Below are 23,992 nucleotides of genomic sequence, written 5' to 3' on the forward strand. Positions count from 1 at the left end.
GTTCATGTCCCTGCTGCTCCATTTCTGACCCCGCTCTTTGCTAATGACCTGGGAAAGCACTGAGGGATGACTCAAGTCCTCAAGGCTCTACTGCATGTGAGCAACCCAGAAGAAACTCTTACTCTTGGCTTTGGACTGCCTCAGTTCAGGCAGTGGCCATCATTTTGGGTGAGCAAACCTAAAGATGGAACATCTTTCTCTCTCTCTCCCTCTCTCTCTCTGTATCTCTGACTTTTAAGTAAATAAATAAATATTTTAAAATGTGGACCATGAAGACTCTTTTGGTGATTGAACTGTTTTCTAAAAAAAAAAAAAAAAAAAAAAAAAAAAACCTACATGTTTGTTTTATTGAGTACTTCCATGCTCTGGCTCACTCCCCAACTCCTAAATGCCCATAACAACCAAGGCACATCCAGGCCAAATCTAGGGACTAGGAATTCCATTCAGGTCTTCCCACTTAGGTTGCAGGGATTCAATTATCTGAGCAAATACCTCCTGCCTTAATAATAGCTATGGCAGTCACATGTGGAAGCTTAACCACTAAGCCAAATTACAGTCCTTGAACGATTCTATATGTTGTTTATGGCAATGAACACACAAAATTACATGTGTGATAAAATTGCTTAAAACTAAATACACACCCAAGCATACACACAAAAGTTAATGTTTATACAACTGGTGAAAGCTCAATTAAATCAGTAGATCAAATCTATGTAAATATCTTGATGGTGCCATTGCATGTGCTCTATAAGATACTAGCATTGGGGAAAACTGAATGAGGAGCACACAGGACCTGCATATTAGTTCTTCCAATTGCATGTGCATCTTATAATTATTTCAGGTTTTTTTTAAAGAATGTTTTTAAAAATGTGTGTGAAAAGAAGGCAGAGTACCTGATTCAGAGTTTCAAAATTCTATTATTCTGTATTAGATCTCATTTTTAACCACAGTGTAGGTGTATCAAAAATAAGTATTTCACTTTCATTTTAAGCCAAAATAGAATCATACTATAAATGATTCCTATAAAATAACACAAACATAACATAAATAACAAACATAAAAAAAACTTACATTTGAAAAAATTAATTATTTGACATGGTCTGATTTCAGGAATTTTCATTTTGTTGGTTTGATTTGAGGTTTGTTTGTTTTACAATTTCTTTGTTTAAAAGTCAGAGTTCAAAGATAGAGCAAGATCTTGAGAGATCTTACAAGCACTGGTTCGCTCCTTACATGGCTGACAGAAACCAGGAACTCCATCTAGGGCTTCCACACAAGTACAGGGGCCCAAGAACTTGAGTCGACTTCCACTGCTTTCTGGGGTGAATTAGCAGGGAGCTAGATTGAAAGTGGAACAGATGGGACTCAACTGAAACTGGTGCCTGTATAAGATGCCAGTGTTTTCAGGCAAAGCTTAACCAGCTGCACCACAGTAGCAGTCCCATGAATTTTCTCCAAACAATTGAATGTAAATCAAATGAGCACAGTGATTTTGCTGCTGCTGCTGCTGCTGCTGCTGCTGCTGCTGCTGCTGTTGATGTGTGTTGAATAAAAGTTAGCTATACGCCAGGCATGCACTATATCATTCTTATAGGAAACCTGGGATAGGAACTAAGTTTATCGCCATTTTATAGACAAGGAAACAGACTCTGAAAAGCAGATATTTTTGATATTATCTGGTAATAAGTGGCAGATTCAAAACTCCTTCATAGGTCTGACTGACTCAATCCAGTTCTCTAATAACTACTATGCTTCATTGTCAGCACTATACCTTATCTATTGAAATACTGTCTAAGGAAACCATTGCTCTAGTCTATTGTAAAGTTTAAAACTTTAATGACATCAGAAGGAAGTAAATCATTTTTTCAGGTGTTTACAACCTTTGTAGTCTATCTTATAAATAATTATTCAAATCTGAAGTATATCAATAACAGTGACAGTATATTTCATAGTTGGAAATGTACTAGTATCAAGTATGTAACTAAAAGAATGAAACCCTACTTTTTCAGAAAGCCAAATAAAAACATAAAAGACAATATCAGTTACTAAATTATATACAGAGAATTTGTCTAACTAAACTATTCCTGGAAGCTAGATACCAGTTTTTGTCATTGCAAGAATGACTATCACAATGACAGAAAAATTTAATGGACTGCCAACTGAGCTAGCTATGCTGTAGTACCTGCTTTGGAGTTAACTATTGGGCTTTTGAAAAATTATTACATAACTAACATGTTGCTTCTATTCACAAGTACAAAAGTGGGACATTTCCTTTAAAGACATGTATATAACTATCAGTTAAGCTTAATTAACTTTTGGACTTTATTTTTTCTGTTCATGGACCAGCATTACTACATTACACTAAATTCAATCCCTTGGGTTGTAATAATGATCTGAGCCAATCTATAATGAATAAATGTTCCTCAATACAACAGAAAATAGTTGTCCAACATACCGTATAAAGCTACATCTACTCCAAAAATGTTCCTAATTATGTGATCTCCATTGTCTTTTTTGGTCTTTTTTTTCATTTTTCACCATAGAAAATTAAAAATGATTCGGTTGATCTTTGTCCAGGTTTTTGAAATGTGTTGTAATAACAAATAAAACATTATTTGACATGCTTTAAAATAATATGTCATCCGATTAGAGATAAAGATTTCTCAGCTGGGTTCTATCAGAATCAATAAAAGAGAAGAAAAACCAATTCATGAATGAAATACAGAAAAACTCAGTCCTTCTTAATATTAAATTCATAATTAAATGATACTATAATGACACATTTATTATGCATGTTTCAAATATACCTTTGGAAGGAGACACCTCCTTAATTTAGAAACTATAACGAAAAAATGACATTGGCATTATATAATGGAAAGCTTCCACATGCATTTTCTTTTCTTGCTGAATATAAACATAATAATATGGCTAAATAATAACAATGAGTCTAAATCAAACTCACCAAATAGCAGGATATTAAGGATTGTGAGAAGATGAAACTCTACTCACTAATGTTATTTCATAACATTATCTTTGACGTTGTCACCAAAAACTATTTTGATAATTAAGTCTGTGCATTTAAAACAGAATTCACTACATGCACTATAATAAACCCTTTGAAGCAGTTTCAGCTTTTGTATAGTTAAGTCTATTTTAAAGTGTTATAAATTATGGAACTCTCAGAATCCCACCATTGGTTGCAATAAGCATTTCTTCATTAAACAATATCTACTTGACTTTTTTTTCTTTTGGTAAGATTTCTTTGTGGCAACTATTCTTGGGAAGAAATTCTTTAATCAATTAAATGGTATAGGTCAGTCTGCCTCATTTATTGGGATGAGTCAAAGTAGGAGAGATATCATTTATCAATATGAATTTTTCTTTATGTAACTATGGATTTAAATATTAAAAATAAGTACATCAATGAAATGTAGTATTTCTTAAAGTTTTCAGTGAAAAATTGTTTCCAGTATATGTGTATCAAATTGTCCAGAGGATATAGTTAACATCTTACTAAGGAATAAATGTCTTAACCTACTGATTAGATTATAAAGGTGTTGAAATGGATGGAATATTTAATTTAAAAAAATCTCATTTTGAAACCCAAAGCACCATAAAATCTCACATAGTAGAATGTTATCTTTTCAAAATCATATCATTGCTGTTCCACAGCTTGCATTGTCATTCCTGGTCCATAGAGGAAAATTTTATTGTGTTACCTCAGCGCAGTGATTCCTCAAAGTTTACTAGAATGGAAGATGTCCCACAAGATCTTCCGAAGAAGTTCTAACAAATTTTTTAAATCAGTGTCACTTTAAAACAAATATATTTGCAGTAATATAATTTTGAAATCTAATTCTCAATAATTTCATTAGATTTCCCAGGTACTGATCAACGAAACTACACCTGGCTTCTTATATAGTGAAAATAGAGGCATTTCACCAATCAAGACCCCATTAAGCAATTGTGTTAGATAAAAGAAAATACTGAAACTTTAGCCCTTATCAATTGTATTTAATATCATCGTTTCATAGGTATGGCAAGAATAAACTGCCGTAAATCTCCCAACTTAAAAATAGCAAGATCATTTCTTACTGGATAGTGGAAACTAACAGCAGCACACAAGAAAACGATTCTGGTGTTTTAACTTTCTCCGGTTGTTTTCTGGGGGGCGGGGCGGAGAGGGGGGGCTGTGCCCTGCAGACAGAGCTTTACTATAACCGGAGATTGGAGGCACTGAAGAGTGGCAGCAGCTTCTCCCCAGACCTCAGAGTTCACCTTCTGGCTCAATCTAAGATCCAAGTTCTCAAGCGCCAGAAATCCTGCCAGGAAGTTTTCCCCAGCGGAGAGCCAGGCTCCTGGCCTAGCACGGAAGGCTCCAGTTGCGTTGATGGCAAAGCTGTGCAGGTTTCTCAGCAGGCAGCACCTAAAACGTCAAAGTCCAAGGATCACGCGGAGACAGGAAAGTTTCTTGCTATCTTTGACAAGCGGTTACCCCACCCCACCCCCGCCCTACACAGACCCTTTTTCTGAGAATCACCGCAGGGATCTGGGGCGACAGGGGGCTGTATCATTAATCATGACAGACAGTGTAGAAATTCCTTACTTTCTGATCTCTGGACAGTGATCCAGGCAGGCCATTGTATCATTGGTGATTGACAGCTGGCTTCACCTTAAAAAATAATTTCTCTAAACCTCAATTCTTTTTTTCTGGATAGTGGAACAATGAAATTATCTGCTTCATTGTTGTTGGTGGGGGGTTAAGATAGTGCATATGAAAGTTAAGGTGGAACAACCCTTCAAAAACAATTATAATGATAACAATAAATGGCAGTGATTGTTGGCCCAAATCGGTGACCTTTGTCTCTTAAGATCTGCCTGAATCACCTGAAATGTGAGAAGCCTAGTAGTCCTTGCTGCCTTCCATCTGGTTACTTTCCCAAGTCCGATTTGCTAGCAGCCACAGCTAGTTGAGTGCACCTGCTGAGGCCATAAGGAAAAATAGGCTCCTCTTTGGAATGTCGCGATTGTCACATAACGCTAGCCCTTCATCTCTTTGCCCCTACCCCAATGTCTGAAGTATCAGCTAACGCAGGAAGTTCACCTGTGCAGTGGAAAGAGAGAGTAAGTAGGTACCCAAATCTCTAGAGTGTCTGGGTGGGGTTGTTAATCCTGAAGCTTCCGCAGGACAGTGACTTTGCAACTTTGGCAGTCTGCCTCAATTTGCATTCAGACTCCTCCTCTACACACACACACACACACACACACACACATTCACACACAGAAACCTCGAAGGGAGCGCCCGGCAGCAGTTGGAAGATGTTTTGTGATGGAAGTCCCGGCCCTCCTGGCATGCTCCCGGCCTCCTGCCGCTCACCAGCACGGAAAAACTCTCTTTCCGAAATAATTGCCTTGTGCCTTACTGCCGAAGAAAAATAGTTACAAATTCCTTTCTTTTGCTTGGGAAGTGAACAGATTTGGTTGGTAATTGCCTGCCTGATCAAGAGTCACTTCCTTCATGGTTAACCAAACACCAACTCGACTCAGTCGGGCCCGTTTTAAATATCACCAAAAGTGAATAGCCCCAATTACGACAGGAAACACATTTCCCGCCATGAAACGAGGGACAGAAACAGATTTATCCGCGTTTCAAAATGCGTGTCGCCCCGTGGACGGGCTTCGCATGCTGTTCTTATTTGGAACCCCTCCCCCAACACACACACACACACACACACACACACACACACACACACTTTTCAAGGCCCTGTGGGAAGGAGGCTTGAAAAATCCTGTTTGTAAGCTCTTTTCAAAGAAAAAGAAAACTGCCTACAACCTGTTTATTGCACTGATGTTATCGAGCTCCAAAAAATGGAATGAAACGAAAGGGAAAATGACGAAGGAAAGATAAAACCCCTCTTTTACTCTCCTTGATAAAAGGGGAAGTTCTCGCTTAAAAAGAAAAGAAAAAGGTGTAGCTCCTTATATACTTAAAACTTTCACCAGAAAGTCAATAAAAATCTGAGATGTATGCATGGCTGACTCCGAGTTGGAAATTTCAGGAACTAGGGAGGGTATTTATAAACACTGCATGCATCTCACTCTGACCATTCAGCGCCCAGTTTTGATAAGCAACCAGTGACCAGTGGCGCTCCTCGCGGCTGCTTTTCCCTTCTAAAGTAGCACTTGCGTTTACCTGGTTAAGACGTTAAGCTTTCAGCGGGCGCTTGGACCTTCCTATCATCCACGAGGCAGCGGTAGCCAAATGCAGAGCGGAGGACAGGGTGAGTCTCGGGTTTTCTCAAACCAGGCTCTCCCCGCGATGGGGGTCGGGAGAGGGGAGGAAAGGGGCCCCATATTCGCCTAATAAAACCTCACTGATCTGCAACCTGTCTTCTGGGAGAGCTTCTGACTCAAAGAGGAAAAAAAAAAAAGAGCCCTGTTTTTTTTTTTTTTCAAGTTCCTATTGGGCATTAGGTGCTAGCAAAGTCTTCAGCGCAAAGCCATAGACTTCATTAGAAAGTCTCTGAATTGACCTAGAGACATAAATCAATAAAGAAAAAACATCAAGTCTTGCTCTCTTCATCAGGAAAATCTGTCAGCTAACACATTCCTGGGATTCTCCCCGAGTTGTTGGTTTTGTTGGTGGTGGTGTTACTGTTGTTTAAGTGTTTACATAGGGTCTTTCGTTAAAAGAGTGTAACATTTGGATTTAAGATACGTGGGGACGACAAGAAGGACAATGACCAACGAGTATCTGTGCACAGCCTCAGAGCACGGTAGAGCCCAGCCGCCTGTCCCTGACACAAAGTGGTTCGCTTAAGGGATGATTTGCAAAGCACAGCAGTCCTGGAGCTGGGCCCCACGGGCAGAGCTGCTGGGCTGCTGTGGACTGAGAATTGAAAGGATTTTCCAACTGCAATTGCTCCTGCTGGGGGGGGGGGGCGTTAGAGATGGGCCTCTTAGACTTTTAAAATCCATCCTCTACTGGTTCCTAGGCATTTTTTACTCCCCCAAGAAGCGCAATAACCTGCTGCATACAGCACGGTGCACCAGGAAGTAGGGGCAGGGTATGATCCCTTCACAGTCTGAAGGCTGAAGGTCCTTGTGCCTTCCTGGGCCAGCACTGCATCCAAAGATGTTTTCTTTTAGGAGAACCTGTAGGGGTAAGAGGATCCAATCCTCCTGAGTGTGCCACTCAGGCTCCCGCCCCTGTTGCCTCAAATGCTGCTGTGCTCCCTTGAGCGCTGACTCCTGGCCGCTCTCCTTCAGGCTCTCCAGAAGGGCTGGTGAGGACTAAGTTGTGAACCTGAGACTCAGCTTCCAGACCCCTGGGCCGACCAGGCCTCCTGATGCAGCACCGCACTGCTTCTCACCACCTAGGCAAAAGCCCCCCCCGCCTTACCTTTCAGACCTTGGGTTTGCTTCGAAGGCTTCAGGCGCAAGGATTCTCAGGCACTGCTTTTGCTGTTAGCTGTCAAAGTAAGTAACAGTAGCGAGGTTCAGCGGAAGTTCTAATTGTTGGTGTCACCCTCCTTCAGCTGGGAGCTGCCTGACAGAGCTTTTACAATCACCGCTTTTCAGGGAACCCAAAGCGGAATATTAGTGTTCCACAAAGTGAGGGCAGGCTAGGCTTGGCCTGTCGGTTGAGGGGATGGCAAAAAATTCAACAACAGTCCCTCCCTAGATGGGAATGTTGCTGGAAGGCCCCCAGGTTCAGGAAAATATGTCTGTGTGGAGGTTGAGTGGGGTAAAGAGAGATAACAGAAGGAATGTAGAGAGCCCCGGATTGAGGGGAAGAGGTCAATGTGCCTCCCTGGAAGGCAAGGCTAGCACAGAAGTGACTGAGGTGAGTGGCAGGTGTCTGGCTCTGACCAGGGTTGGGAGAAGTGATGCTTTCTCCCTGGTGTGTTCCCCCAAGGAGCTCCACATCATGGAACCAGAGGAATTTTTGAACCTTCTATACACACATGATTTCAGGAGAATGTCTAAAGACACAAAACATGGGCACTGGCCCAAGGGTTAGTTGAGCAGTGGGTGGAGCCATGGTATGTGTAAAAGGATACCTTCTTCTACTTACGTTCCTACTTTTGCTCAATAGAGCTTGAGGTATAGGCACTGCAGTTGTAACACAGAAGCACACACACACACACACACACACACATAACTGCCTTCAAAGCTATAGAAGCCTATATATGGAAAGTACCTGGCAGTGAAAGGGCTGTCAGAGAGCTAGCTATAGGTTTGTGTATTAGGCTCTATATTTCCTTCCTCCCTACAGAGGTCTCACAGTGTTATTTAGAAGAAGAAAGGAGGAAATAAAACATAGACCAGGAAAAGGAAAAAGTAGTGGGTGAGAAAAAGAATGCAAGTAGAGTCATTTGGTGAGAAAGTGTATGGGTATACGATGGAAAGCAGACCTTTCACAGACACAATGGTTCTTCATAAATAGCACTTTCTCTTACAACTCATTAATGAAATAAACTTAGCAATTCCAGTTCAAGTCATCTGTACTGATGATGTTTTTCTACATGTCTGAATGATTTATTTAAACATTACCAAACTACTACCTGTAGCCATTTCTCAAAGTTTACCCGCACTTTCTTTGGGGATGATGCATAAAGCATGTTTGAAGGTAACTCTGATCTTAAAAGAAAAGATCAGCATGAAAGACACAGAAGGGGAGTATTGGAAGTAGAGGAGGCAAAGGAAATTATAAGACATAAAAGAAAAACCCCACATTAAAATTCATACACCACCAACACAAGACATAAACACATTTTTTTCAACAATTCTGACTGGGCATTGAGTTAATACATAACTGTCTCAGTGCTAATGAAACACCATATATATGACATAAGAAAGATCCACCCACTCAACCTTTTTTTTAATGTGGGCGTCTGAGGATTGAAAGATGCAGGATACATATGCAAGTGTTCATTATTTACAATCTGCCAGACAATCAGAGGCAACTGAAAGGTAGCCTTGAAATTCTTATTCTGCAAGTGACTTTGGTTACTCAAGGTAAGGGCACATAGGGTCCTATTCCCCTCATTATGTATTTCTCTTTTATTCAGCTACTTTGCCCAATATAAACCATTGGAAAATTTGTTCTCAAAATTCTGGGGACAAAGTGTTTAAAGTGTCTACTAACTTTAAATTATAAATTGGGTGATAAAATGAAAATGTTTTATGTCTAAGTCCATTGATGATGAGAAATATATGAAACCAAGCTCAATGCTATAGTTATTATCATACGAAGGCTTTCACCATTTTCTAGCAGTATGGATACACCATTAAATTCAACAGAATAAATTGTTCAGCTAATGTTTTCCCAAGCATAGATGCTTAACTTCCTGTCCTCCCCATGGGAAGAACACTGAGCAGAGATAAAAATGTGTCTTTCTACCATTCTTTCCCTCCTCCACATGAGAGCAAGAGTAACAATGTTTGATGTGTATAGCTGAATCGTTACATGCACAGTACAGAGACTCCTTGAGACACTATAGAACTAAGCTTACTCAGGATTGAAAGATTCAGTGTGGGAATTAATATTAGTTAAACAAGTTAACTCCCTTACCTGGAGCAAGAACACAGCTATGTGTTAGAGGCCTGTAATGAACAAGTTTTAATCTAGTTACACAAGCAGATGATACACTGATATTGGATTAGTAAAATACTTGGAGAATATCTTTCCAAGAATCAAGTTAATGAATTCAGGACGTGTATTCTATCAGATGAGTTTTCCATGGATTTTGAAATTCAAATGCAATTCTGTGACTTAGTTTACTCATTTTATCTGTTGACATAGCTCTCCACTTTATTTAAGGTAACTTCCCTAAAGACTTCTAAACTTTACAACCAGCTTTATGATAACCAAAAGTTGGAGTTTCTTTAGAAATGCATCTGTGCACCATATTGAATCTTTTTTAAATTATGAATTTTTTTAAAAAAAAATTTTAAAACAAGTTGGAGTTTCCGATATTGGACCAAATTTCTCCACTTTCTAATGCCAGGCCTCAAAGTATTTATATTTGTATAGTTGATAAAAATATTAGAACATTATAGAAATTAACTCCCTTCATCTTTCTAATGTTAAAAACTGATGTAAGTGATTACTATATTATAGGTAATGTGCCCAATGTACCAAGTAGCTGGTATAAATTATCTCACTAAATCATCAGATACACTCTTGTAGAAATATACACTGTGATGAAGGTATTAAAAAGAAAAGTTTATAAAGAAAGAGGCTAAATAAAAGTCTTGTTCAAGATCATTTTGAGGAAAACGTAGCAGACATAAATGTAATTAGGCCAATCTGAAACCATCCTGCACGTTGTGCCACTTGAGCCTTATTCCTATTTATTATCATAGTCCTAGAAGTTCATTTATGAATTAAGATTCTTCGTCAAGGAAATCAAAATCAATTCTCTGGATTTAGAATTATGAAAGAGTCTATAGTACATAATTTCTCTATTGACCAAGTCAGTAGTATTGAAAAGGAGGGAAAAGAAGGGAAGAAAAATTACAGAAGGGGTATTCCAATTATTATAAGGTGAATATATGTGGCAGGATTTTTTTGTCTGCAAGTACTGTAATTCATGAGTACTAAGATCTGTTCTTCCTTCAAGTAATTTGCCTATTTCAGGCAAAGTTGAATTCATGGGCTCAAATGATGTTGGGAGGAAGCTGACTCTGCATTTCTTGTGGTCTTTCACAAGTAATGATAAAAAAAAATCATGAATAACTTACCTAAAATTCATATTCTAGAAGTTTAGAACTATGTCAAAATAGAGAGAGAGAGAGAGTGAAGGTCAAGGGAAAGGAAAACTGGAAGGAAAAATCTCCATTATGAAGTTTCTTGCACTTCTGTCAAAGAATGGCAAGAGGTGCCTGAATATTTTATTTATATGATATTTATTTATAATATATTTATACCTATATGTATACATAACACACACATATATACACATAGAACTTAAAGGGAATTCAAATAGCTCAAGGAAAACTTGAATTAAAGGTTAATGCAAACTTTCCATCAAGTTTTTGAGCCCCTCCGCCATATTCTGTATATACAGGAAAATACTGTATATATAAGCATGCATATATAGTCCCATGTATATATTTGATATATATATATTGATTTATTTTATTTGTTTTATTTCTTCACTACATGAGTAGAAGCAGGATTTGGAATCCCTCTGTGTAGGTTTGGCAACTAGTGCACAGTTAGTAGGTACTGCAACACAATACTTTTTCCTCCAGAAAGACACAGCTCCTTTAAACATAAATTGATTTTTTTAAAAAATCGATATTATCTATATAGAAATACAGAAAACACTGAATTTTTGCCTTTCACGTGTCATAAATTTCTCAGAAAATGACATTTCCCCACACATTAACTTGATTGTAAGCATTTACTTCCATGCCTGCGTTTCACACAAATGCAATATTTTTCGGAGCCCACTTTATATTGTGCATGAGTTAACGCATATATCTGTTTATGATCATTAATAAAACATTTGTATTTTTATTGCAAACTACTTTCTGTATCTTTAAAACAGATTCAAGTTTCACATTCAGTAATTGTTCTGAAAAGTCACATTTCCTTTGAGGTATGTCAATCTCCTATGTATCTTCATAGATAATAACCAGAATTGATTTGTGTCAATAACAAATGTATTTTTCCTTCAAGTTCTACTTTCTTATTATGTCCCAGTTGTTAGTTTTGAGCAATTCTAAACCAACATTTTACTGTGAGAATTTTGCTACTGTGATGCTAATATGGCATCTGTGGTTCCCAGAGACTTTCTTCACATGTTCCACTACCTTTCCAGGTGTGGAAGAGTCTTACAAAGGCTTACTGGTGTTCCTGGATAAAGTAGAAAGACTACTCAAAAGAGATTCCCAGGTGTGGGGAATGAACTACTGGCATAGTTGTGAGGACTCAGTACCTGACTCCAGTGTTTCAGCAATTGAACAGATTGCAAAGCTGGTTCTGGGGTTTATGTTTTGTTCTCTCTCTCTCTCTCACATACAATTATACAATTTAACAAGAAACTGTATCTCAGTCCCAACATACATGAGGAAAAAATGTGCTACATTCCTTTCAGTGATGCCATGAGATATAATTGAAATAGGATTGGGAAAAAATAAATTACAAAGAGAAATTCTGGATGGCTACGTTTTATTTACATAGTAGATATTACAGAATAATTTTTCTCAAAACAAGAACTTATATCCCAAAATATGCTATTTTTTATCTTTTTTGGGAAAAAAAATCACATCCTGTAGTCAGTAGTTGGAAACACTGGAACAGGCATTGCAATAAACATATTTGGCCTTCATTTTAAAGAAAGTCTGTTTAAAACCGATTAAGCAAAACCACCTCTTGTTATACAAGGTGATGTTTTGCCTTATAGCATCAAAATAAGTCAGAGTTCAAAGGCAAGAAAATAGCCATATTAGGAAATAGTAGTGAAAATACAACATGGTGACTAACACTCTAAAATTATCAAACCCCCGCCTTTTCTTTTTCTAAACTGTGTCTTTACAAATACATGTCCAATGGATTTTTAAAGAATAATCTTCTCAGTAACAAGGAGTGGCAGATACCTTACCCCACCCTTTCATGGCTGCAGAAAGATACATGTAGCATGTATGACATGAACATGTATTCATGAACATGTGGCAAAGATGACAGCCAGACCTGTTGTTTGCCAGCCTAAATGCCTTCTACACTGAACTTGGCCATGGCAGTAGGGCTATCTCTGTCACTGTAGGATAGTGATGGTGTGATTTCCTAGCTCTGCGTGGTAAACAGAGTATCATTAATTATTGGTTCAAAGCCTTCAGCAGGATTCAAACTGTAAGTAACCTTTGATCGTGCTGTCTGAGATCATTATAATGTTTAAAACCATATCCAGTTGCCAAGAGATGTCCTGTCCTATGCCTCACCACCATCACCACTCCCACTACCATCACTTGAAAAATCTTAGCAGTGCACACATATACCTAAGTAGCTGAAATTAAGAGTCCATGCAAGTCTCTTACTCTAAAACTCCAGTATTGGAACCTTTTAAGTTAATTCAATTTCCATCCCATTTTAAATGGAGTTAGCCTGAATTTCAATGACTTTTGAACAGTTACATCTGAGGAAAACAGTAGAATCTTTAGGGGAATGTTTAAAGTCTGTTTTTTTTTTTTCCTAAGTTGTAATCTGCATAAAGTCCTGAAGCACCTGACATCCTATTTCTAATGAGAAGTGGATGAGTAAATCATAGGCATACAGACAGTGAGTAATGCATACAGGCATCTCCCATGTCTATACAGAAATCATGCTTCTTGGATGCGGTAGCCATATCTCTTCGTGACACAGAGACCAATTTTATCTGTTTTAGAAGAAAATAGGTAAATAAATAAATAAAAGTTAGCCCAGGAAGATCTTGAACAAGACACTGGAATCAATCATTCAAGGCCAACGTTTTGAGGTGCATGGATCCATGGGAGCCAGAGCCCTGTTGTTGCCCTGGTCTCTGATGGTGGCCCTAAAGCCCTGGGGTCCTGTATGTCCTGATTAAGCTGTGTGAGAAAAAGCTGTGTGGCGGAATCCTGGGCTCAGGCAGAGGCTGAGCTTGAAGGGTCAACCTTGCCCTGAATCATTGACAGTGGCATCTGGAAGCCTCCTGCCTGCCTTCGCCTGAGCCCCCTACCAAGAGAGGACAGATTGGCACAGTGCTGCACCCAGTTTCAGACTGCTGACTGCAGAGCCAAGTAGCTCACAAAGCTTGCACTTCACTTCCTTTCTGCGATGCCTTCACTGGAGAGCGAAAGTCCCCAATATACTTCTCTGGATTTGATTCAATAATATTTGCACTTTTGTTGGAAAAGTGGCCCCTCGTGTGCGATTATTTCTCCCGTCTTTGAGTTCTATAATTTAATGCAAAACAGTAACCTTGTGTCTCCCTCTCCTCTGCTCCCCTCCAGCCTATCTGAAGGCGCTTTCCAACTAAACCCAACCCCCCTTCCCTGTCAGATTCTGAAGTGTCACTCACAGTGCTTTTTTTTATGCTTCCAAGAGTTTCCAAAACAAACAGCGGAGGCTGCGACCGGCCGGGTATTCACTCAGTCGGATGCAACAGTATCTCCCAATCCGAGCAGCCTGCGCGGCCATTGGCGGCAGGTCTGCTCCCTAAAAGGCACGAGTTTGCCAATCTCTGCTCTCTGTCAGGTCCTGGAAAGCCTGAATCCCGGACTGATGGTCCGCACATGTCCACTGGGAGGGAGGAGACAGCCAAAGGCAGGGACACTACACTCGGGAGGATTTAGTTTCCAGTTGAATCTCCCTCTCCTTTCATTTTATCTATTCAAAGAAAAACTGCATGTACAGATAAAATATTACACATATTCATACACGCACGGACGAGCAGAAGGAAATTATTTTTTTCTTTTTATATAGATTCAGAAATTGTTCTTACGGATTTGGGGATTTTTTTTTTCTGCTTTGCTTTACTGGCCTATCCTCTGCGTCTTTGCTCTCTCCTCCTCCCTCCTTAACTCAGCTCAGGTTGAAAGTTTGTGGGGCACGTTTCCTTCGCCCCCTTCAGGGATGGCTCTGAGCTCTCGCGCGCACGCCTTCTCTGTGGAAGCTCTGATGGGGAGAACCAGCAAAAGAAAACTGCAAGATCCAAGAGTGAAGGCGCAGGATGAATTACAGGAGAAAGAGGACAGACAGAAACTGGAAAAGAGAAAGAGCAGCCCTGCGGGGAAGAGCGAGCAACCCGGTGAGTACCCCCCCACACACCCTCTTCAACCCCAAAGCACTAAATCTGCCGCCCTCTCTTGTTCCGTCCGCACCTCTCCTGGCTCCGGGCGCTGCGCAAGGCGGCTAGCCCTGTGCAAGCCGGACAGCTGCGTCGGGGGTCGTGAGAAGTCTCTGGTACTAGGCAGCAGAAAGTTTCAGTCTCCGAAGGCCATCCCGAGTGGCAGGGTGCTTTTGCGGTGATTGGGAGGGCCCTTACATTCTTGTGGAGATGCGTGGTTTATTTAGCAACCCTGTCAAAGTTAGAGGGGTGGTTGTTCCTCTGGTTAGGAAGCCGGGTGTGCCCCCAGATTCTGAGGAGACCTAGTCTTGGATGTGAACGTCTCTGGAAAAGTGAGGATAGGCAAATCTAGAGGGTCGCGCCACTTTCAGAGATCACTGAGGGTGTTGTGGGGAGCTGGGGGAGCCGCCTTCCGGGTTCCTGGGGAAGGGACAAAGTCGGCCTACGCCAAGAGAGGCACCAGCGAGCAGGGAGCGCGCGACTTGCGAAGCTCTCTCAAACCCTGGGCATCTCTGTGTCCAGCAGAAAAGCGACCCAAGACAGAGCTTTCAACTGCTCTTTCTGGCTGTGGAGGCGGCGCTGGCGGCGGCGGCGACGACAACAGCCGCGAAAGTCTGGAAGAGAAAGATGTTATCCACGTGGAACTCCAAGGATCCGAGCTGTGGAAGCGATTCCATGACATTGGGACTGAGATGATCATTACCAAGGCGGGCAGGTTCGGTTCTGCCCAAGTTGTTCATAAGGGTTACACACCATTCTCGCTTACATGTGAGGCTTTTGTAAGATGCGGAATTACTTTCGGGCTCAGACACCCCTCCCCCCTCCAGCTCCCTTACAGACTCTAGAAAGCCGCGGCTCCCTTAATTGATCAGCCTGTATGTAAATGGGTCCGTTAAATGGATCATTTTCTTCTATATCTTGACTCTAAGAACTGACTCCTAAAGCTGCTGCTTGTGCTGGCAAAACTCAGGCCTTCCCAGGCAGGTGCCAGATGCCATCCCCGCATCTTACACTCTATCCAGATCTTTCACTTTCAGCCTTACAGATAGCAGTGGACAATATTTCCTCTCCTAGACTCCCAGGCCACTCTCTCTTGCCCAGACACTTTGAGATGGGTCTTTCCTAAGATCAGCTTTTAGCCTCTTCAGAGATGCAAAGTGACTTTGAGTCTTCCTGATTTCAGTCTTTCCTCAAATCTACATTACCTCAAATATACCCCCTGAAAATTCAGGGGAAAGCCAGCGATTCCCCTCCCCCCTCCTATTGCCTCTTCTACACCTTTACACTATGATGGGACAGGGTGGACGACGTCTGTAGTATATTCTGCTTCTCTCAGAAATCCTGTTTTTTTTTTTTTTTTTCAATCAAGCCTACAAAAATCTGTTCTCAAGTAGCAAATGCCATTACCTGAACCTGTCATGAACTAAAAATGGGATGTGAAACCCTTATCTTTCCTCTGGGGTCAGGGTGTCCCTTCCAAACATCTCTAAAAGCTCTGGGGTTGGGTCTTCTCTTTCCCACAGGAGAATGTTCCCCTCTGTCCGGGTCAAGGTGAAAGGACTGGATCCAGGGAAGCAGTATTACATCGCGATTGATGTGGTTCCGGTTGATTCTAAGCGCTACAGGTAATAGGGTTCGCAAGAGGACTCGGCCGGGGTGGGGATCCTGAATCCTGAGATGGCGGGTTGACTGTCTTTGAAAACTCTAGCGCAGCAGTTGGGAATTTGTTGGCCCTGAAATTTGGGTGTCAAGTGGTGTCCACTAAATTCGGAGTTTGGGTGAGAGAAGCTCGGATTTGTTGTTACTTCCTCCCTAACTCGAACCCGACTGTTCTTCGCTGGGCTGGGGATGGCAATTAGGGTTTTAAATTACCCCAGGTCCTTCTCTCCCCCTCCCTACTACCACCCACTGCTCTGCCCATGGTTATGTAAAGTACTGATAGCCTATGCTCCAGCTGTGTGAATGCAAGCTGTTGAAAGAATGGTGGGGTGTAGGTGGGGAGAAAAGTCAGAATCTCTAGGGTGGCCCGACCTTAGGGATGTGCTGGGTCCTAAACTGCCTGGTCTGGGCAGCAAACAACTGGAACAATGTCCTAATAATTTGTCACCCAAGTGTAGTGGATCTATTATTACTGGGCATAACGTTCCTCCCTTTCGGCATTAGCGGGGTGCAGTGGCTTGTCCTGAGGGTGCTAGAATCGTTTTCTCTTAGAGTGAGCCTTGGATTTAGAGCAGAGGGAGAGTGGGCGAATCATTCTAAAACCAAGAGGCCCGCACTTGCAAAGTGGCAACCTAAGAAGCCCCTGGGGCTGCGCTTTGCCTTAGACAACAACTTTGAGCGAAGGGATTGTGTGGGAGCCATCCACACCAAGATGGGGTATTGGACTCGGTGGGTGCCTGACCCTTCACAGACAAAACTTACCTCGCTGTCACGGCTGGTATTCAGAGCAAAGGACAAAGCGCAGCCCATTAGCTGCCCGCACCATGCTTCAGAAACAGGCAAGGGTCTGGTTTCGCGCTGCAGCCGGTTTGGACACACTGTGCTGCGAGAGGTTCCGATTAGAAGCGGTGTGAAACCAGCTCTGGCAACCTGTGACGGGATTTCCGGGGGTTTTCTGGCGTGAAAACTTTTGCCGATGCTCTCCTCACCCGGTTTCTTCCTCGACTCTTCCCACCCCCCACCCCCTCCCAGTAACGCTTAGGGTGTTTTCCCGCGTGTCTGCGTGCTAAAACAGTCTAATCCATTCCTTTGCCTATTCGGTGAGGAAACACAAACCAGACTCGCAAGCCCCACGACGTTTCACTCGCCCTGGCATTTCATTGTATTATGATGACGCGTGCTTATAGTTTGTTTTGTTCCCTTGAGTGGTGCGTGAAAATCAAGTTGGTTGCCTTTGAGATTTGCGGGTTCATGTTGGACCAGGCTTTTAGGACGAAAACCCAAATACCTGTTTCCCTTTCTCCTTGCTTTTGGCCCATCATGCCTAACAAGCCACTCCCTGACTTTCAGGTACGTGTATCACAGCTCACAGTGGATGGTGGCAGGGAATACAGACCACTCCTGCATCACTCCCAGATTCTATATCCATCCGGACTCTCCCTGCTCCGGAGAGACCTGGATGCGACAGATCATCAGTTTTGATCGGGTGAAACTCACCAACAACGAAATGGACGACAAAGGCCACGTAAGCGAGCTCAGTCCTTTGCCCTGAGGAGGGAGGTGCCAAGCCCCTTCCTGCCAGCATCGTGGAGAGGCAAAGCAGGCTTCTTCCAGATGCACATCTTGTGCTGTTTAGCACCTGTCCAAGCAGTGGAACTGTGAGTAAAATAGCCACCATAGCGTACCTGGAACGTTTGAAGGCTAAGAGTTGTAGAGATAGGGATGTTCAGCCTCAGGTGTTTGGGTATCAAAAGAAATCAGTTTAAAGCCAAAATGTCTGGTCAGACAAGACTGAAGGTAGACCATGCTTCCTTGGGGTTTTTAGACACCTGAGCTTCCTGGGAAATCCGCACAGTTGCCTTCCAGCAGTCCACGTTGCTATAACGTGTGCGTTTTCTGTGTGGTGTGATGTGGTAGGAGGATGCAAGCATGGAATCCAGGAAGACAGTCTGGAAATCTCACCCACAACCCGCCCCCTTGAAAGACCATTTCAGATCAAATAACATGATCTTGTACCTGTCTTCCTGGTGTGCTTCTGCCTCTTCCCTGCCTGATCTGTCCCTCTACCAGTCCCAAAAGGAGAGAAAGAGCTCTAAGAATTAGGGAGATGGAGTTAACCACCATACCCGGGCCTGTCATTTACTATCCAGGAAGTCTATGGTGAAAGATCACATTATGGTGACAATTCTATACCATATGACCATCCACACTGGAAAGCACAAAGGAACCAAACTGGGAGTACACCCATTCCTGATTGGTGTAGCAGAGGTACCTGGCAGGGGAAACCTCCTAAGCATGGTGGCCTCTGTTGAAGCCCAAATAGCACAGCAAAAATCCTCTTCGATGTCTATCTGAGCTTTCAAAGTTTGGTCTCACATTTGTCTGGCACTTGAGGGGTTTCCTGAGGAGGAGGGGAGGGAAGTTGGAGAAAGGGAGTTAGTTTTTCTGGCAGCACTTGATTCTTTCTTCTCCAGATCATTCTGCAGTCCATGCATAAGTACAAGCCTCGTGTGCATGTGATGGAGCAAGACAGCAAGACTGACCTGTCCCGGATTCAGTCCTTGCCCGTGGAAGGGATTAAAACTTTCTCCTTTAAAGAAACAGAATTCACCACAGTGACAGCTTACCAAAACCAACAGGTAATCCTGACCAGGACCCAGGCCAGTGGGAGTGGCTCCAGAAGAACATTGTGGCAGAGGCAAGCTTTACTCTGTGGACTTCACTTTCGACAACTGAAAACATTCACAGCTCTACTGTATTGCCGTTAGTTATTTTTAACAACAACAAAAATCATGTGGATCTGATGTTAGTAAGGAGAATAGAGCAAACTAAACCAGGAGATAAGCAATCTAATTGCTCCAAATAAGACCTGGCAATATGCTTAGGTTTATTTAAGGTGTGACATTATAGGTTGTAAAGTCTGAGGTGGTTAATGTAACTGTTATTAACAATAGCAAAGGTCTTGTTTCTCTAAGATCACTCACTTTATCTTTCTCTCCATTTTGAATCCATAGATCACCAAGCTGAAAATCGACAGGAATCCTTTTGCTAAAGGATTTAGAGATCCTGGAAGAAACAGGTAAGCAGCAAAGCAACCACACTGAATATTTAAGTACACTTTTTCACTTGTATTAAACCTAAGAAAACTGTTGCTCAGAGATTCATAGCCACTAAGTTTTGCAATTAGTGGGTATCAGGAAAGGAATCAGGTGTTTTTTCTTCCAACCTCGCCTTCTATTACTCTGTCTTCTACCGACTTTTCAGATAGTGATTTTCCAGAACTCTGGATTTCACTAAATTTTATTCAAAACTCTAGATAAAAAAAGAAATATTTTGGATCATCACTCATAAAAGAGGCTAGAAAATTGTTCAGCAGTTCATACGGATCGTTTTTTTTTTTTTAGGAATTGCATGCTGAAGTTGCTGAAAGTTGAATTTCTTTTTTAGGGGTGTGTTGGATGGGCTTTTAGAAAACTACCCATGGAGGCCTTCTCTCATTCTGGATTTGAAAACCTATGGTGCAGATACACAAAGTAAGAAGATTTGCAACATTTCTACATATTAAAGAGATAAAAATGCCAAAAACCTGAACTAAACACTTCACAAGGGGATAAAGTAGAGGCCAGAAAATGTGTGTTTACAAACAGGCCTGTGTGTATTTGTCTGATTATTAGACCACATAAAAAGGAAGGGGCTAGATCTGTGGTAAAAAGGGACTTACTGACAGCTGTCTTCCTCAGTGTCACATACCCTGAGAACACTAGGGCGCAACTGGCACTCATATGGATTGCCCAGGTCGCAGGTGCCAGCTTTAACCCAGTAAGCCCCTGGATTAATTTTTTTAAATGACTTTTCAACCTTTTTAAACAAGTAAGCTATCTTTGCATATAAATAATTTTAAAAAAAAACAAGACAAAACAACAGCAACACCAAAAAAAGCTTCATTAAATCTAGTCAATAAGCAATTGTTACATTGAATTCAAGTAGTCACATAAAGGAAGTTTAGGGTCTAGATTTCCCTGGAATGTCTAATTACTCCTGATTTAGTAGATTCTAAAAAGCCATAAAAGATCACCATTAATCATTGATACATATATTTCCATTCACATCTTTATGTTTCTTAACTTTAAAAATGTCCCAAACTCTTGATACAGAGTGACATAGAAGTCTCTCCATCCATAATTCTCATATAAGAGAAATAAAAAAGCAATGCTTTTAAATGTATTGTTTTCATTTATACAAGTTAATTTTCATGTACACTGAATTTATCACACTGAAGCCTTTATAGACTCCAAAACAGCTTTTCAATTTGCTCAATCTGTTAAACCTCTTGTTTTTGTTAAGTTTTTAAATTAAAAAATATGAAGCTAGTTCAGATTTATAATGTGTAATTGGCTCCTAATCACATTACAATTGGTCCTTTTCTATAATTATTTGGTTAAGTATATTTCAGGTACCTACTACAATGTTTGAGCAGTTAATGCTCAATACCTAACACACAATAGCCATGCTAAAAGTAATCATGGTAGTAAAAGAAATGAAATATTCACCTTTGATTAAAGGAATGAGCGTGCCCTTCATCAGGCTAGGTAAAAGAGCTCTGAACTTACAAGGAAAATTAATCTAAAAATGAAACTATCACGGTGATTGATACGAATGTTCATTCAACAGGAATGCTAAGTTCATTGTTCATTGCACTGTCATTCACAGGTGGAAGCAGCGGCTCCTCTCCAGTGACATCAAGTGGAGGGGCTCCTTCTCCTTTGAATTCCTTACTTTCTCCACCTTGCTCTCCACCTACCTTTCACTTACCTACGAGCTCCTTTGGAATGCCCTGTCCGGAGACATACCTGCACAATATCAACTTGCCCCTTTGCTACAAGATTTGTCCAGCTAATTTTTGGCGACAGCAACCTCTTTTCTTACCTGCTACTGAAAGGCTAGCAAGCAGCAACAGTTCTCAGTCTTTAGCTCCATTCATGATGGAAGTGCCCATGTTGTCTTCTCTGGGGGTTGCCAATTCAAAAAGCAGTTCAACTGAAGACTTCAATGGGCAATGTCTTCAAACATCTAATTCTGCCAATCAAGCGGTGTATGGATTACAGTCAACTGGAAACATTTTCCCACCCAACTCCATTGCCAGAGAAGCACTCAGTTGTTCTTTCCATCCTCCCTATGGCTTGTATAGGTATAACTACTCTATGCCATCTAGACTGGTAAATGCTGCAAACCATCTCAAAGTGAATGACAACGGTCAAGTCTCTTTTAGAGAAAGCAGATGTAATCATGTTCACTGGCATCCAACAATTAACCATTGCCTTTAATGAAACAATTCATAATAGAGTTACACATAGCGCATATTTGTAAACAAATAAAGATCACCTGCTGTTGAGCTTAAAAATTTTCACAGCTAGACACGATTGCTCTGCTATGTATTTAAAGTACCTTATCTGTTCTCACGAAGTTGTTTATACACTCAAATGTGATCTATAAGAACCTCTGATGACAGTGTCCTTGGGCCTCAAAATAAGAAACTCAATAAATATTGTTTTGAGAGATAGCCTACCAGTGAGAATTGATGTCAGGTGATGGGGTCTCCAAATATAATGAGGCCAGTTTACCACGCCAACTATCTTTTATGCATTGATTATGACCAAAATAAATATGTCATTTTTGCAGAAGCAGTGAAACAATTTCAATCTTATTAATGAAAATTAACTCCATTGTAATTGTCTTTCTAATAATTGTAAAAGAAAATTTAATCATCTGCTGTATGCATTTATACTCTGCTGTTGAAGGAAATATTAGTTTCAAAGTGCAAATAAGGAAGCAAACTTTAAGTATTATTTTTATTAATCTTTGTAGCCTAACAGCTATTTAATCCTGAAGGAATACAAAGAACAAAAGAAAATTAAACTGTTTTAAATAAATTTGATCTTTGATTTTCTTTTTGAAGAATCATTGTTGGATGAAGCCTGCTTACTTACTACATTAACACACTGATGTTTTAAAAGAACTTTCAGAAAACAAATTAAAATTGTCCAAGACTAAGACATTATAGCTTGAAGGAGGAGACTACAAGTTAGGCTTTAATAATGAAGATGGAGTTACATTGGTGTAAGTTAATTCCACTCATGTATCAATAGCAGTAAAACAAACTAGACAAACAGAATAAGACTTTATTATAGTTAACAAAGTTGAAAGGCTCTTTACTGAGACACCAAAAATTTTGAGCAGAATTTTGAAGTATAGCTTACATATAAAGATGGTATATCACTAACACTGATCAGATTTTAATTTTTATGCCAGTTAACTCCAGACATTTTGTTAATTCAAGGCCTTTTATATCACAATGACATGACTTGACTTCCGACAAGTTGCCCAAACTGCTAAACTGAGTTTTCAAGATTTTCCTAAATAAACTAAGAAAATATATAAGCATTATTTATTTTGCTCAAATGGTTATTTAATCTAAATATGCTTTATGAGGATGCCTTGCCATGTATTCTTTAAAATTTGTGTCCTTCACTCTTGAGAGTGTGAATGTAACAGCACATACTTGATTCAAAAGAAGTATTCTAGCCATGAAGAACTATTTGTGACCTCTACATAGTAAGCAGCTGTTACAAAGATCTTTGAGTCGTAAAACCTGTCTTATCTAAATTTGTTAAAAGAGGTATTAAAAGCAACGAGCACATTTTACTTTTGTCTACTCCAAAACAGGAAATCTGTAGGCTAACTTCAAACAATATAACAAATTAGTTTTTAAGCAGAAATCCCACTGTCAGATTATACTGAAACTTACTCTGAGGGCTTACAAGAAAGAAACTCAGTAATTGATGAGAAAGTATTTAATTGAAGAATTAAGAAAAATCTGGTTTTTTTAAAGTATTATTTAAAAGAGACATTCACTTTATGGCTAGTACAGAGGACATAATAATGTTATGCTTCAGATACATCTGCTGTGTATTGCCCAATATGAACCTGAGAATATGGAATTGCATTGATAACAATGATTAATATAAAGGAACAGGACTCTGAGTGCCCAAAGCTAGACATATAAATATGTTAAACTATCTTACATAATTTTTATAACTGTCATTTCATTGTTTTAACTGAAAAGGTATGCAATGAAATGTCTTCATCTAAAATTAGATTTGGAAGATATATCAAGAAGTTTAACATACAATCCCCTGCTTATAAACAAGTTGTTCATGTGAAGAAAAAGGCAAATAGCTCTAATTAATGCAATAATTATCTAGTACTTTCACTACTTCTATTTAAAGAAATTCCTACTCCTTAACAGTAACTTGGTAAATTAATTATGGTGACAAAGTAAAACACAAAATATGATAAAGTTATATTGTCTTCAAGTAAATCAATTAAATGCTAGGTTTCCTTTCAAAATGTACAAAAATCTAAAGCTACTATATTTAGGCAAAATGTAAAACAGTTAGCAAATGACAATGGCCAAATGCTACTTTACAGATCCCTAAAACTGTTAACTAAAACCT

At 40.3% G+C, this 23,992-nt stretch overlaps 1 protein-coding gene across 4 annotated transcripts; it reads left to right on the top strand.

Moving 5' to 3' along the window:
• The first annotated feature begins 6,135 nt into the window (after positions 1–6,135).
• On the top strand, positions 6,136–22,384 carry TBX22 (T-box transcription factor 22). 4 transcript variants are annotated; one of them, XM_058658540.1, is made up of 10 exons: positions 6,136–6,281; positions 11,562–11,612; positions 14,559–14,780; positions 15,342–15,534; positions 16,343–16,444; positions 17,829–18,003; positions 18,953–19,117; positions 19,493–19,557; positions 19,926–20,011; positions 21,189–22,384. In XM_058658540.1, the coding sequence occupies exons 3-10, from the start codon at positions 14,606–14,608 to the stop codon at positions 21,800–21,802; spliced, it is 1,575 nt and encodes a 524-aa protein (XP_058514523.1). In that variant the 5' UTR covers positions 6,136–6,281; positions 11,562–11,612; positions 14,559–14,605; the 3' UTR covers positions 21,803–22,384. The 4 variants fall into 4 exon arrangements, with proteins under 4 accessions (XP_058514523.1, XP_004592865.2, XP_058514525.1 ...); XM_004592808.4 differs by having other exon boundaries at positions 15,345–15,534; XM_058658542.1 differs by having other exon boundaries at positions 14,604–14,780.
• Positions 22,385–23,992: the final 1,608 nt, after the last annotated feature.

The sequence above is a fragment of the Ochotona princeps genome, chromosome X (assembly GCF_030435755.1).
Source record: "Ochotona princeps isolate mOchPri1 chromosome X, mOchPri1.hap1, whole genome shotgun sequence".
Classification (NCBI taxonomy): Eukaryota; Metazoa; Chordata; class Mammalia; order Lagomorpha; family Ochotonidae; genus Ochotona; species Ochotona princeps.

What these genes read in the sequence shown, in the direction of transcription:
- TBX22 (XM_058658540.1), top strand. Translation starts at nt 14,606, where the DNA reads ATGGCTCTGAGCTCTCGCGCGCACGCCTTCTCTGTGGAAGCTCTGATG. An exon ending in AAATGGACGACAAAGGCCAC is followed by an intron (nt 18,004 to 18,952) that starts GTAAGCGAGCTC and finishes TTTCTTCTCCAG; the next exon opens with ATCATTCTGCAGTCCATGCA. An exon ending in CAGCTTACCAAAACCAACAG is followed by an intron (nt 19,118 to 19,492) that starts GTAATCCTGACC and finishes TTGAATCCATAG; the next exon opens with ATCACCAAGCTGAAAATCGA.